Source organism: Heloderma suspectum, chromosome 2 (genome assembly GCF_057233095.1).
Source record: "Heloderma suspectum isolate Gila_16-S chromosome 2, 16-S_ref, whole genome shotgun sequence".
Taxonomy (NCBI): domain Eukaryota; kingdom Metazoa; phylum Chordata; class Lepidosauria; order Squamata; family Helodermatidae; genus Heloderma; species Heloderma suspectum.
This window is the reverse complement of record NC_139459.1, coordinates 164,547,313-164,565,334: the sequence shown is the minus strand read 5'-3', so window position 1 is coordinate 164,565,334 and position 18,022 is coordinate 164,547,313. Positions and strand designations below refer to the sequence as shown.

Below are 18,022 nucleotides of genomic sequence, written 5' to 3'. Positions count from 1 at the left end.
CTGGAACTGAGCAAAGGCAACAAAGCAAAATGTGGTTGGAAGAAAAGATGGAACACTGGGTGTGGCTTGATGGGTATCAATATGAAAGAAAGGAAAAAGGAAGATTATAATGCTCTATTTTAATTCTGCCTCCCTTTTTTGTGTCTTCTTCTGCTCCAGTCTTGGTTCCTCTGACGGGGTCTTCAAGCGAAGAAAAATAATAATAATGATGATGATGATGATAATAATAATAATAATTTTTCACTCAAGCCCTGCGAATCAGAATCTTCAGTCCTTAGCCCATATCTTCACTGAGCTGCTCCTCTTCAAGGAAAAGTAAGAGACATTGGGTAACACTACAGATGAGAAGCTTAAAAAAAATCATGCTGGACCTCCCCAATCCAAAGCAGATTTTGCATTTGCGTAGAAGAGTCTTGTCTTCTGCAAGGAATCCCATCAACACCTACAGAAGTCATGTACCCCTCTGTTGTAACGATATATAGGATAGCTCTGAACAGGCCATTCAAGCAATGGTTAAAACAAACAAAAGTGATTTCTCTTTATTCTTCGTGGGGAAGGAATAGCATTCACATCAACCAGCCTCAGAATCCAAAACTGCATCAAGGTTTGCTAGGGATTATGTTTGTTGGGGAAAGAAAATGAAGACTGTTCCCTACAGTCTCACATGCTTACCAGCCTGATTCCAATGAGGTTTTTGAGCATGCTAAAAGGAACTAGGAGCACTTGCCCAGTTGGGGTTTGAAGAGAGTTGCACTTCTAGGTCCCTCAGTTGCTTTTTAAAACTCCTGCAAAATGGGATAGCGGCTACAGGCAGATCACATTTGTCCTAAATTTCATTCGAGTGTCCTAAATATATTTTAGAAAGCCAATCTAGTGCATTGCATTGGTTCAGAACTGGGAATGTTTTTGATTAGAGAAGGACAAGGACCATACTACTTGGCCTTCACAGCACAAACATCTTCCACTGAACATAAATTCCCTTCTGCAGTTTCCTTGTTAACTGAATTAACCTTGCATTCTCATTAGTTAAAAAAGCAAAAGCAGAAATGCTCCTGACTACCAGATGCCCAGACAAAATTCTGTTCCAGAGCAAGGGGTAGTCTCTCTCTCTCTCTTTTTTTATTTTTACATATACTACATATACAACATATACACAAACACACACTTACCTGGTACCTAATCCCTTCTCATCTTGGGGTCTTCTGTTTCCCGATATCCCTTGCTCTGGATGAACTTTTCCTGCCTCTCAGAAATGAAAAAATATTAAAATGTCAGGGTTATGTGGAAATCACTTCCAGTCTTATAACTCCATCAATTGGGATTCCTTCAGTAAACAAGAGAGGCAGGCACTCTTGGGTTCATGAGGCCAAGCCAGATTGGACTGGAAAGTGTTAAGTATTCTCTTAGAAAAGAGAGCTCTTGCCATCATTGCAAATGGACAGATGTTTAGGAGACCCATTGGAGAGCTGTTTAAAATATTTTAAATAAATAAAGCAAGGAGGCTACACTGCAGTTATTAATCTAGACGGACTTAGGGTAGCTGGCTCAGTCAGGCACGTTTCTGCAGAGCTTCCAGCCTGGTCTGGACAGGTGGGCTGCATTCCTTTCCCGTTAGGTCCAGCCTTTTCCTTTTGAGGTTTTGGGTGTCTGTTGGTACTATGGTTTAATGCTCTTCCGGATCCCTTTTCTCTGCTTTGTTCTTTTCCTCCTTTTAGTTGTAGCATTTTTTTTGGCTTCCTCTACGTACAGGTGACAACAGCCACAAAATTAAATACAAAGGGTTTTGTTGTTGTTAAAACTAACAGAAAATGAAGCCCCTAAAGCGTAATACACATGAACATTCTCAGCAAACTTCAGCGCAACAAAATGAGTGATATAGAGTTAGAGGTAGTGGAGGCTGCCTGACAGGTAGATGTGAGGGTTTGACATTACTGTCTTCACACTGCGCATGCTCACGCACGCAAGCATGCACCAGAGTTGATCACACAGCTCCACGCACTTTCCTCTTTCCCTTTCTCAGACTACAACAAAAAAGTGAGGAGAACAAGTATCCCTCTCTGTCTTGCACCCATGAAAAGATCATCATTATTTATTTTTTCCAAAGGTTTGTGAAAGAGACCCCTCTCTTTCTCCTTACCCCACACTGAGCTTTGGGGACAGGAGCTTTGCCAAATTCTTTGAGATTCACCTCCCACCCTCCATCCCATCTTTCCTGTTAAATGTGTCCACCTCTGCCTGAGGGGTCACTGGTTGTTACAGGGCAACAGCACGTGGGACACTTAGGATAGGATAGGTCAAGGTTCTATACCAGGGTGGAGGTGGAGGTAGGGGTTAGGGATTTTCTGATTTGGAATGGTCCAGGAGGATGCTGCAGGGAACGGGTTACCGTGCAATCTGCCCAGGGCAATGGCATTTGGGCTCCTGGCTTGTAAGGTCTGGAGTTGCCTCCCAAATGACCGTGCGGGAAAACCAGTTGATATAGAGAACCTCCTGAAGTCCCCTGCTGTCTGCCACAGTGATTCACAGCTGATGCATGAGGCATCTGCAAGGAGTTCTGGGGCAGACATAGTCCAGGAGCTGTTGGTGAGACCAGGAATCTGCACCCCTGTCCAAGTGCAATGATTTTCCAGTTCTGCATGGAGAAACAGGGTCAAAGAAGGGAATTCTGAGGGCTGCAGATCTGCCTCTCCCCTCCAGCAGCAGTAGACTCCCCTGCTTATCCTCAACCCACTTGCCAGTTCCCGGATGTCAGAGGAACACCCTGGATCCCACAAATACACAGCTCAACAGCGGACACCCTTATCAAAGGCCTACTCTCATGGAGGAGTCACAAAGCCTGACCCTGCACAGCTGCAGGACAGCTGCTGCATGAAGGGGGTCTTCTTCCTGACGATATGGTAAGGGAGTGAGTAGCCTGCAGAAAATACATGCAGATATTTTGTTTAGCTGACATAATTGGCTGCTACAAAGATGTACCACTCCCCTGGTGCTTCCATCAATGGCATGAGCCAGGTCTGCTCCTGCCCAGTAAGACTGGAGACCTGGATTTCATGGATTTTAAGATTGGTGTTCTGCTGCTTCCATCACACCAGAGGCCCTCACCCAACATCTTCTGTAAACTGCAACTCAGAAGTGAAACATAATCTGCCAGAGACAAAGCAGCTGATGCTGTAGAAAGACAATTCTTTTCAAAAGAGTCGTTTGAGAGAGGCATCACTTCCCATGGTATACACATACATTTCTGGTAGCCTCTGATCAAGCAGGTTTTTAAAACATTACAAAAAGCTGTTTACCAGAGGCATAAATGGGATCAGTGTGCACACCATGATCAGTGATGCTTCTTCCAGCTTGCTTCAGATTTCTAAGGAAAAACTACTGTCTTGTCTTTAGCTGAGCATTCATAAAGACAGGGTCGGGTCCAAATGTGTGACATGGGCAGCAGCTGGGATTGGAACACAACCCCCTTCCCTGCTGTGAAAGGATAAAGGGTGCCTAGTTTTAAGCCCAAGGTTACTTTCTGTTTCTTTAAGAGCACCAAGCCATGGAAAAGTTCTGCAGTTGTAGCAACGGAAACTGTTCCTACCCTCATGGTCTTAAGAAAACAGACATCTCCTGTCCTCCAGTTCAGCCTACTCCTCATCTCCCCCTTTCTTGCAAAGTACCAAGCACCCTTCCTTTGCCTGGTTGCATGGGCCCGGGTTCCACTGTGGTCTGAAACTTGAGACTTGGACCTGTGCTGAAGCTGAACTTCGCTCATGCATTCCAGTCCAGGGCAAGAAGGCACCCACTGCAGCAACTGAAGTGCTGTACGATTTTTGTTTTATTTTGTCATGAGAATTTGGAGTATTCCCAAATTGAGACTGTTCCCCTTTCCCCCCCAATTCTTAAAAAGTGCATCCAGGCTTCTGTTTCTGTTTAGGCTTGACAATTTCTGAGTGCAAAACTGAAAAACAGTCCAAATGGGGTAAAAGTCTTGCAAAATATTAAACACTGAAGGTCACCACTACAGCATCTTTGCATGCTATAGCATCTTTTCAGTTAATAAATTTATTCTGTAATTACATTATTTAAAAGGGGGAAAATCAGTCAAATAATCCAATCTAATTGCTTTAAGCTTCTAACTTTAAATGCCCAGCATTGCTTAGAATGGGATCCCTACTTGAGAGACTGTGGGAGGGGAGTTATCTCCAATCTGAAAAAGCTGTAGGGGCAGAGATTTGCAGGAGTCCGGAGGCAAGTGAGCACAAATAAACAGCACTTAAAAACTGCAGGGGGGTGGGGGAGTAGAGGTTTACTATTACTGTTATTTAATTCTGAAAAAGAAGCTCTGAATCCTAACAGTGCTTAAGCACATACTTAACTCTTGGCATCTGCCGGAGCATGACAGTTGGGTGACAGCAGCATGTGGGTGGATGGCATAGCAGTGCCGTCCACCTACATGCTACCTTGTTTGGGTCTTAAAGAAGGGTGAATGTAAACACTGAGAAGGAACCTGGAAGGGGTGCCATGGAGGACTTTAAATTTTGGTGGCTGGAAGGTATGGGCAGCAGAAAGAAAGAAAGACACACAGGAATGTGTGTTTAAAAGGGGAGGGGATTTTTAAAAAACACAAAATATATATTAGGGGTTTTAAAAGAACCAATTTTGTTTGCATTGAGCCAAGTGCAATGGAGTGCATAGTTTTAATATCTTTGTATGTTAAAGATTGTTAAGAAGAAGAGAAAAAATCTATTTTTGTTGCAAAGTCCTCTGTTCCCAGGGACTCTAAATAAATAGGGACAAAAGAAAAACCCAACCTTTGTAAGTATGGGGAAAAAACGTTTTCTGTTTATTTTTCCATTTGTTTATTTTTCCTTTTTCTTTTTTGTTTTTTAAATCCTTTTTTAAAAGATTGATAATGATCGGGGTTTGGTTTTTTTCCCCCTTTTCCTCATTAGTTTTGTCGTTTTATGGGAGGGCTGAAGGCAAAAGTTTTTCACACGCAAAAATAAATTTGTAAAGAAACACTGTATCAGGTTAAAAACATTGAAGAAAACCACACAATTAAAACTAAAGAGAAGGACAACAAGAAAAAAACTAAAAAAGCATAAAAGAAGAAAAAAATTAAAAATACAAAACCTGGTGCTTCTTACAGTATAAAGTACATTAAAATCTCTATTATACATAGTTTATGAACCAATTAATTGTTATCATAAAGCACATTTTAGGAAACACGCATTATCCCTTCTTTATGTTTAGCTGAAAGGGGCAGCGGGCTTTGCGGTCAAACGCACCAGCAGCATCCAGCAGCTTCTCATGGATCTTCCCAGGTTGCCGAGCGAGATGGGTGATGGTGAGGTTGCCATGGCAAAGGGAAAAGGTTCCTGCTGGAGCAGAGGCCACCCTGAACAGGCCGTGTTTCTCTGTCTCCTTTCACCCCTTCCCCATCCTCCATCACTGCCACCTCATACCCTCCTGTGTCTTGTTCTTCTGCCCTGTCTTTTCCCAAAGAGAGCTAAGCAAAAGACTTGACTTTGGCCTTCATTTCTGCTCCCCTTCCTTGCAAACCAGCCTAATCTGCAGTGTGTGCTCTCTCTCACTCTCTCTCCTTGCCTCCTCCCTCTGTCTCAAGAGCTTCTCCTTAGAATGAGGAGCCAACTTGTGATGTCACCAGCACCCCCTCCATTGAACGTCTCCCGTTATCTTCCCCCGAGTTAGTTGCAACCCCTGCTTGCCCTTTCTCACAGCCAGAGGAGCCCTTCCTCTCAACTCCCTTTCTTTCTTGCTGGGTGGAGGGGTGCAAAGCAGAAGCCCAGACCCTACCCCACAACCTCACAGAGCATGGAAGGTTGACTGGAGACATCTCTCATTTCAGGGACGGACCAAGATGGATGACTTTGCCTTACACTTACCATGCTTAACTGGCCAGCTGACATAGTGCCTTTGTAAACCCATCTTTCGCTGCAACAGATGGACCACGTGCTCTGCCAGGGGGGCGGGTACAGGGAGTTCCACCCCCTCCCCCTGTAATCCATGTGCTCAATACAGGGGAAAGCAATAAAAAGCCTAGGCTTGACCAGCAAGAGGGAGCCACTTTGGCTAAAAGCCATGGTGCCTCTTCCTCTTTGGCCTGGCTTCTGCTACCCCATGAAAAAGAGAGGGCTAGCAGCACCAAGGAGAGAGTGAAGGAAGCACGCCACCAAAACAGCAATACTGAAGGCTGCAGGGACTCCCCACCCCCACCCCCTGCCTTTTGCGCTTGGGCATCACCACTACCTGGCACGGAGCCCTGAGCCACTTGTTGGCGTGGAAGAGGGCCCTCCACAGTTCTTCTCTCCCAGGTGATGTTTGGCTGGGGTCTGAGACAAAGCAGGCAAATGGCTGGTGGCCCCCTTGGGAGCCCAGGAGGGTGTTAGAGTTACTTGAGAGTCCCAAGATGGTTTCATTTTGTGGTGGCTTGCCCCCTAGCAGGGCTCCATCCAACAAACCTATTGAGACCCTCCTTGCCCTCCCCCCAGCAACTTGTATATGGGGAGGGGGCATGTCTTGGGCTGTTTGTCGACCAACAACCACCTGTGGGTGGCAAATTATCCTCAGCCCCCCCAACACACACACACCTTGCATGGAGCTCTCTCGCACCCCCTTTCCTCCCTCGCTTTGGAGTAGCAGTTGATCTTTCTTGTCCTCCCTTACTAGATACCTTAAATAGCCCTCTTTGTCTCCCTTTCTTGCTCCGCCCCCCCGCCCACAGTTTCAACACACACTCCCCCATTTACCCCAAACCCACTTCTCTCGCTCGGCAGCAAAACCTTGAGATCCATGAAACTGCAGCTTCCCTGACTGCATCCCACCCCTGCCCCTTTGAACAAGTTTCTTCCTTGGTTAAGAAACGCAGTATATATATGAGTACAGTACAGTATATATATATAGTACTAATGGAATTTGGTGTGCTTTTTCTCCTCATCCCCCATACCCCTTGCCTCTCCCCCCTCCCTGCACCAATGCTCCCTTTGTGTCTTTGAGTCTGTTCTTCCAGTTCCCCCTCCCACCCACCCCCACCCCCTGCACTTGAAAATAAAGGGTAGCTCTTTGTCTGTTTTTGTTCTTTCTGAGGTTTCTTCCGTGTCTAGCAGAATGCAGGTAGCCATATGTTATAACTGTCAATATTGCTTCACGACAAAAAATATAGGAAAAAAAAGAAAAAAAAAGAAAAATCCAAACTGTTTTATCATTTTTGCCTGAGCTTTCTTCGGCTTTCTCCATTGGAATGGCTTATTGTGTTATGTGAATTTAAAACAAAAAAAAGAGAAAAAAATGTTTTAAAAGGTTTAAAAATGAAACAAAAAAACTACATATATTCCAAAAAAGCAAAAAAAAAATAAAAATCATCGGCTTCCCTCTTCCCTGTCCCCACCAATTCCTTCCTCAGAGCAGAGATGGGAAGCCCAGTGGAGGGGAGTGCCAAGGGCTCCGAGATAATGCATGTGTGTCTGTCTTGGTGGGTGAACGGGGGGTCTGTGTCCCTTCTTCCCCATCCCCATGCTTTCTGGAGGAGCTGCTCAAAAGCATCAAGAATTGACCTATTCCCTCCATACACACAAACCATCATCCCTTTGGTCAAATTGCAAAGTGCCTAAGAGGTAATTTTTTTCAGTGGCAAAGATGGTACTTGAGTTCCTCCTTCCTGTTCATTTGATGCTGGGCATCTTCCTGTGATGCCTGCTGACGTGCAGAGAGCTGCTGATCCTGATCCAGCAGGTGGCGCAACCACAGCGTGCCTCCCCACAACACCTTCTCCCAGGCACTCTTCTCCCCACCCAGCTCACTTCCAGCAGAAGCGAAGAGTGCTTGCAGGAAGGCAGCAGGAAGGGATGCCGTGGGCAGGGGGAAGGCCTAGCACCCTTCAGTCAAGCACCCCTTTGCTCTTAAGACTGAGGAGCCCACCCCACCTGCTTTATACATGATTGGGGCAGACCTAGGCTGTAAAGATGGGTCTGCCACTGTTGCATCTAGTTTGAGCCAGCGCATCACAGTCGAGTTTCAGTTTTGCCTTGGAAGCCCAGCCCTGGAATTGTTTAGTTACAGGGGCCCTATTGTCAGAAGAGATTTAGGTCCTGTGGATTTCCAAAGCTTTATTTTTTTTTTTTACCATAGGCAGCTGTGATCTGGTGAAGAACGCAAGATACAAACTGCATATCATAGCTGAGCTAGCACAGTTCCAGTGGACACCGGTGGGAGAGCCTAAGGGGTGTCAACATAGACACCCCTAGACAAGAGACAGGCCAAACATTTGCAAAAACCCCAAACGGCTCCTGTTTCCATTGGATGCTTTGAAAAGGCACTGCTTCCAAATGTCATGGAGCCAAGCCACCTGACTGAGATGACAAATAGCCCAACAGGTTTGTGGGGGTTCTGCTTCTCCCCCAAGACCTTTTTGCCCAATGTCATGGGGAGTGTTTGGTAACGTCTTCCATTACTGTTGCTTTCTCTCGCAGAGGCAAATCCACCTTACTGATTCCATTCTGTTGTCTCTGGCCATGACCTTGAAAAATCCTTTCATGGGTTGTGGCCCAGCTGTCAGGAGCTGATTTCCTTCCCTGGGACACTCTGAATGTTTTCAGGAAGGACTCTTCCCCATGCACCGAGGCACCGCCATTTTGGCCGGGGGCCATTGTGGATGTTGGGGTGGCACCCGCCCATTCCAGTGCAGGGGGAGAGGCTGTCTTGGGCTAGTGCAAGGTTTTGCCAGAAGGATGCCAGTCTTAGGTGTGCCACAAAAACTAGTCCATTTCCACCAATGCCAGCCTGATGCTCCAGCGCAGCCACCTTTCAGCTCCTTCCCCGACCCCTTCCATGCCCTGCAGCCCCTTATGAAGCTGTTCATTGCTACTGGTTTGGTTTTGAAAGCAAAAAGAACTCATAACCCTGCAGCCGAATTAAGGGAAGTGCCTTAAAATGATGCCTTTGCTGCCACCAGCGAACAAACCGAGACAGGAAGAGAAATCGATCAAACTTTATGCATCCAGCTTCAGAAATGTGAACAAAAGATGTTTACAGAGATTGCAATCAAACCGCCTCCAGGTGGGGCTCAGGGGAGCCCCTCCTGCTGTTGCTAATTATCCCCCCTGCTTTCCGCCCCCTGCCCTGCCTGCAGGTTTCACACATCGAGGGTAGCTACGGCCTGTGACATGACACCCTCTGCGAACCAGCCTTCATTTCATGTTGCTTGCCCCACTGCTCACCCATGCCCCCAAGAAGGGAACCAGCCGCCATGATGTGACGGGCCAGCTCCTCCAGCCCCCTCCCTGTCCCAGTCAGCCCTCGGCACTACCCCTCCCTCCCCAAGTGCCACTCTCCGAGCGGGGTGTAATACGCATGTGTTAATTACAATTTTTTCCATAATAAAAGTTTATAGATGCAGCACCTTCTTTAACTGATTGAATTAAAGAATGTTATTGACTGTAGCTGTCTCTGTTTGGCTTCCTTGAGAGGTGGGTAGTGACTGAGTCCTCCTCCTGTCCCGAATGCATTTGATGTATGCGTGTGAAGCAGCGATGTGACGGATCATGCCCACATGCGCTCTCACACATCTCCAGTGGTGCGGTCATGTGCACACGGAGGTCATTGTCTTCTGCGGGGCTTAGCACAGCAACCCTGCCCAAGTTCCATTCCGCCTCAAAAGCAGATGTGCAGGGCGTGCTTGTGTGTACGGTAGCAAAGTGTGTGAGCTGCAGTGGCTGCTGATCCCCGGTATGCACCAGGTCTTCCCAGAAAATGCCAGATGCTGCTAACAAGCTCTCTGGGGGAAGGGGAGCCTTGCAGCCTGCTCACCCTGACTGGCTGTATGCATAGAACTGATGCTGCACGTGCTCTCCATATTTTGGCAAGGACCTTGCCGTCCCACCATTGGGAGTTTTTCTAGCCCCTTTGACATACGTCGTCGGGGCCTGTACTACAGAGGTAGCTCCTCTCAATCTAACAAACCTGTTTTATATGGGGTGCCAGTAAAGGTCTGCTATACGTTGTTTGTAGTGAAACCCTGATGACCTGCTTTTTGGAGCAGAGATGTGGTCTGTGAGGTGCTTAAATCTTCCCCAGTCCACTTCCCCTTCTCCAGCCATTCCACCTCCCATCTGTGAGATTCAGCCTCCCCCAGCCTGGGGCCTCCAGATCTGTTGGATTAGAACTACCATCATCCCCAGCCAGCATGGTTCATGGGAGTTCTAGTCCATTACAACTGGAGAGCAGCAAGTTGGGGTAGGCTGATCTAGAACCTTGCAGGGGAAGAGCAGGGGAGCAGAGTGGAAGGAGAAAGTGGCAGGTGAAGGAAGAGTTAAACACACACACCCCTGACTGCTCCAGAAAGTCTCCTCCCAACCAAGCATTGGTGATGAGGGCCAGTTGGGTTTTATTCTGTGCGGTCCTATGTAACGTGCAGTTAGGCTTCAGTGCTCCCAACACTAAGGTCATGAGGTCTAAATCAGCTCCTGATGCAAATGTAAACATTACTTTAGCTGAAACATACATTTAATTTTTCCAGATTCTCTCCCACCTAAACATGTAAAATTCCTGGAAATTTTGAGGCCATGGGGAAAAATGGTTTTTTGGGGGGGTGGGGGGAACAGAAATTTTGAGGAAAACAACCAATACTTAGTTTTTTTAGCGCCCTTTACAGATCTAAAGTCACTTTGTTGCTTTGAAGACAGTCTTCCTAACCCGGTGTCCTCCAGATAATTTGAACTTCAGCTCCCATCAGCCTCAGGCAGCATGGCCAATAGTCAGGAATGTAGCATTGTAGTCCCATGGTCAGCATTGTAGTCCAAAACATCTGGAGGGCACCAGGTTGGGGAGGCAGTCTTTCTGTTCCTAAAGTTATGTATAACATGGTTTGCTCATAGAATTAATATATTTAAAAACTTTTAGAAGTAAACTTGTAATTATTATCTGAATAAACTATACTTTTAGATTTAATGTACCAAACATAATTTTATGAGCAAAACAAGATATACATAATATATTTCAAGTTCCTATTTAATGTCTGGCCAGAGGGAACATCAGCAAGTAGTCCCTGAAACAACTGAAACATCTTAGAAGCCGGAAGAACTGGAGGCAGAGGAAGACTGGTGTACAGCATCTGTTCCTGTTTGTAAGGAAGTTTAGGGAAATTTCTAAACCTGTTCCTGTTTGGGGGTGGAGCTTTGGGAAATCTGATCTGAAGGAAAAGCTATTTAGATTTTATGTAGCTGGGAAAAACTCAGCTTTAAGCAATCTCAACCTATTAGTTGAAGAGTTACCTTTTATTCGCTTTTGTAAATAATGTCCATTAATGAACAACTTATGTCCATTTGAAAAGTTATCTCTAGTGGTAATGTCAATCCCATGCCTACGCCATAGGAACCAGGCTACTGAGTTTGTTTTAGGTGGAGATGGTTTATTCTAGCAGTTAAAAGGTTCTATAGCTGAGACAGCATTCCCTAGTGGTGAGGTCTAATTGAGAACTTTATTTAAAAAAAAATGGCAGTGAGTTTAGTAGACACAAGCCTCAAGCTTAATTTTTAAAAATGACAAGTGTTTGGTAATTTTTTCATTTTAAAAAATGAGCAAACACCCACATTCTGTTTGGTCACCTCTGGTGACAGCTGGATAACCTAGAGTGTTCTTTTCACGTGTGGGTTTTAGATTAGAACTATATTAACTGTCTGCTACAGCAGCTAACCACACCAAGCCCAGAAAGACAGGACTCTATAGAACAAAACCCAAACTGTCAAGAGTACATAGTTATTTTCATTATTATGATATGGTGACTCTCCTGACATGTTTGGAAACTGAGCATAAATATCTATCAGTAAATGATACTTTAGATCAATAATTTTAATAAGGAATTAAAGAAATAACTAGGCTGAGAATCTTACAGCAGGGATAAAAAAAAACATTTCCCCTCATGGCTTCATTATTTCCAGACATTTTACATATCCTTTCTATAAAAGGGTTCTTTTTACATCGTTTTTAGAAATCATTCTGGTGGGGAGTAAAGCATGGGCAACAATATATAAACACCTTGTCTTAAATTCTAAAAGAAAATATTTCAAAATCCAAAGCTGTTCAAATTTTCCAATTGGGGGGGGGGGGACAAAAACAGTCCGTGATAAAAACCAGAAAATTCTCTTTTTTTCCTGAATGTTTCCATCCCCCGTCCCCCCCTGGGCCTTCACATCTCTACTCCCATCTTAGTGGTACACAAAGCAAGAAAAAGGCTCCAATTCTCATCCCCATCTCCCATATGAAAACATAGCTAGTTTTCCACTGAGCACCTGGCTGGTGGGCCCTGTGATCCAGCTGGCGGAGGGCCGTGGCATACGGGTACTACTGCCCCAGATATTGCCAACTGCTGGAAGTATCCTGCAAACCAGGAGATCGAATATAATAATTTGTTTCATTTGCATCATTAATTCTGATTGCAGTGAAGTTGCGGATTTTGGCTCTTTGTCCCACATGACCAAACTAGATGATGCGTTAAATGTGTGATCTTATTTGCATATCTTTAATTTTTTTCAAAAAAGCAACTGCAGCACACCACACCACCTCTACTCAAGCCAGATTAGGACTATGCAGTTAGAGGCTTCAACCCCTTCCCCTTGAGCCATTTTCCCCAATAAAAATCAGCACACCTTCACCCAAAGCTGCTATTTGCTCCAGAAGAGAAGCTGCTACGGATACAACTTCCCTTCCAAGGCAAATAACAGCTCTGGGTGATTCATCTGGAAAATGGCAAAGGAAAAAGAGTTGGTCCTCCCATGCAACAATCCCAACCCATATTCCCTCCTTCCCCTTGCCAACGCTGCTATTATTAATTAACTAATGTAAAGATGCACACCATCACATGTAAGTGCAACCACACATTTAATGGTCGAATTTGGTATTTCATATAAGACAACTTCATATAATGATAAGGCTGCTCCTACCCAAGATACAGATGATGTAAAGGGAAGGGGTGTTGTCTCCTCCATGTCTCAGTGATACATTCATATACAGAAAGTGTGCCTCATCCACCAGGCCAGTGAGAGTCGTGTTTCTTTGCTGCTTTGGTCAATGACCTGGCAGGCCACTGGAAATCATGGCTTGTAAACAACCATGGGGCATGAGGCCAGTCCCCATGTTGAGTATATACCTTGGGCACAAAGTAAGATGACAGGCTTCAGCCTCACCTAAAGAGTGGGGACTGTTCCCCATGGAATTCCAGATATGTGTTTGTCTGTATTTGGAACTGGGGGGCTGGGGAGAGAGACATGTGGGTGGATTTGGAACGAGAAAATGGCGGGCAAGGAAAGGGTTAAGCATCCCCCATCTCCAGATACTTTTCCTCTTGCCCCCATGGCCTTTTCTCTTTAAAAAGAAGCTATCGGTAATAATATGAACTTGAGAGCGGAGGACAGGAAGGCCTGGCATGCTATGGTCCGTGGGGTCACGAAGAGTCGGACACAACTGAACGACTGATCAACAACAAATTGGTAATATTGCATACATCCCCATTAAACTGCTAGTTTGGCCCTGAGCGGGAGCAGCTGAAATGCACAATAAGGAGAGGACTAAGCCAAAGCCTCCATCGATGCGCACTGGGGGAGTCAGAGAACCTTTTGTGGGAGTGAGACAGGAGATGCCAATACTGCTGGCCCTTTAGCGCTTGCACAAGTCAAAACTTTATGAATGAATGCCAGCCAGGAATGAAGGCAAATGCAGTCCTTGCGTATGAAATCTGTGGAATGTGCTGGCCCCCCGTCCCACCCCCAACCTCCATAGCATGACTCCTCCATTGATGAAACCTTGAGTACCATAGATGAGCCATTTTTCAGTTGCACGTTTGAAAAAGCCAGCAAATTAAAATTGATTTATCTTGAGATTTGGTGTGAGGTCAGTGAGATTTAAAATCAGCCTCTCCCATTTGCCAGCATATATGACAGAAGCTGATCTTTTTCTCACTGTGAACTCTCTGAATTAGGCGATTAATGCACTTCTTGTTCTAAAAGATATTACTACCATACTGCTGATAGTGGAAGAGTCTTCAACATCTATTAAAAGTTAGCACATGAGCTCTCTCTCTCTCTCTCTCTCTCACGCACACATGCACACAGAGCTTGCATCAGTAAGCTTTAAAGTAGCAACATTTTTCAACCCACTCAATACCTTGGAATTTTGGTCATATCAGGACACAATCCAGAAGCAAATTCTCCTGTGCATACCCCTTTGGAACCCCTCCCTAAGCCCTCCTGTGCATTTCAACAGGTCTTCAGCAGAAGAATATCCCATGTACTGGGCCCATTGTGGCTTGTTTAATTTGATCAGTCTTCAGGTTCCTAACCTTTTTCTAGCAAAGCTTCTTCCTGTGCCTTTTGTATGGCAAACAGAAATTCAGCAAGAGAAGCTTTTCTTGGCATACAAACATCATAATGGCACCTTTCAGATCAGCCTTAAGAAACAACATTCACATCAAGGTGCTGAATGAGCCCCATCTGATCAGCTTCTCAAAAGCATTTGGAGGTAATTGCAGTTTAAGAAGAGACACCTTGGATTCTTTAACTGACCAGAATAGGGATGCGCAACAAAAAACAAGACAAATGGGGTAGAAAAAAAATCAGCATCATGTGGCTGAATGACCACTGAGACTGGTGGATGAGAGGAGAAATGGAATCATCATTCCTCACAGTTTCCAACACAGAAGATGGAATTTCACAGAAGAAGAAATTGCTTAACCACACCAGTAGTGGGGTGGAAAAAAAGCTAGTTGGCCAACAAGACTGTAGTGCAGCTTCTCCCAACATGGTGCCCTCCAGAAATGGCTGGATGATTCCGGGAGTTGTAATCCAACACATCTGGAGGGCACCAAATTGGGGAAGGCTGCAATGGTGGATACAGCTAGGGTTGTCTGAGTACATTTGGAATCATTTCTAGCACATAACTGGGATTGTCGAGGTGCTCTTCGTGCATCTAAAGCAGGGGTGGGGACCTTGGCTATGCTGGCTAGGGCTGATGGGCGTTGTAGACCAGAACATCTGGAGGGCCACAAGGTGCCCACCCTGATCTAAAGGCTGTTGCCCATGGAAGCTTACACCACAACAAAAGCAGGTGGTATCTATGGTGCCATGCAAGTCACTGCTGCATGCTAACAGAACTGCTCTTCTGGCCGTACAGAGCAGGTCTTTCGCCCTCATCATTCCAGATATATTTCAGTATTATTTGTAGGCATTGTAAGCCACAATCCCCAGTGCTCAGAAGGTACTCCAGTACCCTGGTTTCCTTTTAGCCCCTCAGACATGCGCGCGCACGCGCACACACACACCTTCCTCATGGCTGCCAATCAGGTTCTCCTCATTTACCCATATCGTTCCTCCTATCATCAATTCCTTGCAATGAAAATAATAATTTTAAGCCTACAGAAACAAACTCTAGTTCTGTAAACAAAAAACAAACAAAAATGGGTTCAAAACAGAGCATGCACACCCAGTAAGGTTTTGCAACGTCAGCAGATTTCGCATTAAAAGTCTTGGTTTCTATTTTCATTTGACTGTGGGATTGATTTTAGTTTTAGAATTTCACTTTTGTTGGAACGGAACATGAACACTTCAGGCCGTAAACACCTCCTGGCCTGAACATGGGTGGGTCTGAGAATCCTGGCCCACAGCCCCCCACGGCAACGATGCTTTGAAAAGCCTGAGGTGGGCAAAGGCTTCTTCAACAGGGATGCCAATGGAGAGCAATAATCCAGGTTGCACAATCATCTGGAGATCCAATGGGTGTCAGTGTGTTTGTGTGCAGGTGAAGAGCAGTGCTGCCATACTTCTCCTTCCTTTCCTCCCTCCGTCCCTCCCAAAAGGCTTTTGGCACTAACCTTCCTTACACGATAACAGGCAAGCTGGGACCTCCCACCCTCCTGGACTGCCTGCTGGTACATCTGGCTTTGGCACGAGGCCCAGAGTTTGCTGTGCAGGTTGGGGTACTGACTCAGCACAAACCGCCCTCCAGCTTCCAGGAAGGGGAAGGGTTCCTGGGGCCGTGGGCTCCTCCTCGCTACAGCCCAGCCATCACGGCTAGGCGCTAGCCCACCAGGAGTGACGCAGCAACAGCTCCAGCATGGCCCATCAACCCCCACACGTCCTCCAAAGCCCCTCAAACCCCAGAGATGATGCCCCCTTTACAGCCCAGCTGGGGTGCTGAAATATCATTGCATGCTGAAGAAAGGAGCAGCATGAAGGCCTCGTTCTCCCCACTGAGGTGGTAAACCTGAATATGAATTGTACCATTTCAGCCAGCTGGGGGAGCGGGGAGGTTCACGTGAGAGACTATGAAGAAAAAGATCCTTACACATAGAAAAATAGCTTGTCTGAGAGAAGAGTCCTAGCCTAGGCTTTTCCTTAACATGCTAGTTTTCATTGTGTAGGGTTGCCCGCCTCCCCCACCCCCCATCATGAATCCTCACCTGCAGTCTGAAGTGAGCTACTGAGAGTCCAACTAGATGCCACACAGCAGCAGGTGCATATAATAGTCTGCAATCTTGAGCAGAGGATGGGCAGTGGGAGGGGCTGCTTGCCCCTGTCCCTCCCAGCCATTTTTAAAAACCCAGTGTCCCTCCCCAGCTGTTTCTCCAATTGTTGGGGGGAAGTTATGGGGGTCCACCAAAACACTGGTAGCAGGGGCTTTACAGAGACCGCATGGCCAGAACCCTGTGATGAAGGATCCTTGCTGAGGGAAAGTGAAGCCTATGAGCTGAGGGCCTCCTCACACCAAATCCAGGGCCAAAAGCAGCTCTGCAACCCTTCTGTTCATTTTGTCCTCCTGTGCAGGCTCAAATATCCATTTTGGGTCTGCACAAAATGGATGCTTGGACTTGGGGGCATTGAGACCAGGACAAACTCACTGAACAGAGGGAAAACACAGACCAGGAGCAAGCAACCTGGCACCCTCCAGATGTTTGGGGCTGCAACTCCCATAAGCCCTGACCATTGGCCATGCTGCTTGGGCTGATGGGAGTGCTAGTTCAAAACATCCAGAGGAAACCAGGTTGCCCACTCCTGATCCCAGAGGACACCCAGAGTATCTCTTCCCCAACCAAGGCACTGCCCTGATGACAGGCCTCCATCCCACTGGAGATGGGCAGGAGGGGTGTCTCATCCTAATCAGTAGAGCTGCCCCTGTTGAACAGCTCCTTGCTGCCCCCTCTTTCTGGTTATTCTGGAAGCAAGCCAAGCGGGGGACATGTATGTAAAAGCCCCTTCCAAATTCCTCCCCTACGTCCCCCTGTTTTGTGGCATGAAGTGAACATGATGTCTCAGTCAAAGAGATGGCTTTGCCCTCAGCCCCACTCAGCCTCTGAAAGTCACAGTGACCCAAATATCACAGCACATCCAACGGCTGTGGGTCCCAGTTGGTTTCCCAGAACAAAGTATCCTCGGAAGTTATTTCAGTTCAGCCCAGGGAGTTCCTGTTGATGCCAGGCCGGTCTACATGTGTTGAGTGCGGGAGGCAACGGTCACGCTGCTGGGCAGGCGGCTGTTCATCACCGTGGCTCTCCTGCCCCCAGCACAGTCACTGGATCAACTGTCACCTGTTCCACTTTGATGGGGGCCAGTGGTGAGGGAGTCCTTGGGGTCCCATTGCAGGGGGGCTCTGCATCCAGAGGCTCCCCACCGGCCGACCTGGCCTGGTCACTCAGCAACTTGACTAGGAAGTTGATGTATTTCATGGCGAGGCGAAGAATCTCATTCTTGCTCAGCTTCTTGTCGGGCGGGTGGGTGGGGATGAGCTTCCGGAGCTCGGCAAAGGCACCATTCACATTCTGTTGCCGCCACCGCTCCCGGCTGTTGGTGAAGACCCGGCGCGCCACCTTCTGGGGCTGATGACCTGGATAGATAAGTGGAGAAGAATGTAACATACATTTGCAAAGAGATAACACTGAGCATAGACTTGGGGACATGTTCCACCTTGTGTGGTCTCATGGAAGCCACTTTCCGCAGACTCAGTCCCCACTGCTGTCAACTGGGCAGCTCTGCCT

At 46.6% G+C, this 18,022-nt stretch overlaps 2 protein-coding genes across 15 annotated transcripts in view; one reads left to right on the top strand and one right to left on the bottom strand.

The window, feature by feature from the left end:
* NFIX (nuclear factor I X) overlaps window positions 1-14,738 on the top strand; it is a 247,403-nt gene extending 232,665 nt beyond the window's left edge. For all 13 annotated transcript variants that reach the window (XM_084835740.1, XM_084835738.1, XM_084835733.1 and 10 more), the window contains one exon: window positions 160-14,738. In XM_084835740.1, coding sequence (XP_084691866.1) covers window positions 160-174 — 15 coding nt within the window. In that variant the 3' untranslated portion in view covers window positions 175-14,738. The remainder of the gene's footprint in view (window positions 1-159) is intronic.
* Window positions 12,863-18,022, bottom strand: part of LYL1 (LYL1 basic helix-loop-helix family member) — a 29,581-nt gene continuing 24,421 nt past the window's right edge. For both annotated transcript variants that reach the window (XM_084835750.1, XM_084835751.1), the window contains one exon: window positions 12,863-17,871. In XM_084835750.1, coding sequence (XP_084691876.1) covers window positions 17,528-17,871 — 344 coding nt within the window. In that variant the 3' untranslated portion in view covers window positions 12,863-17,527. The remainder of the gene's footprint in view (window positions 17,872-18,022) is intronic.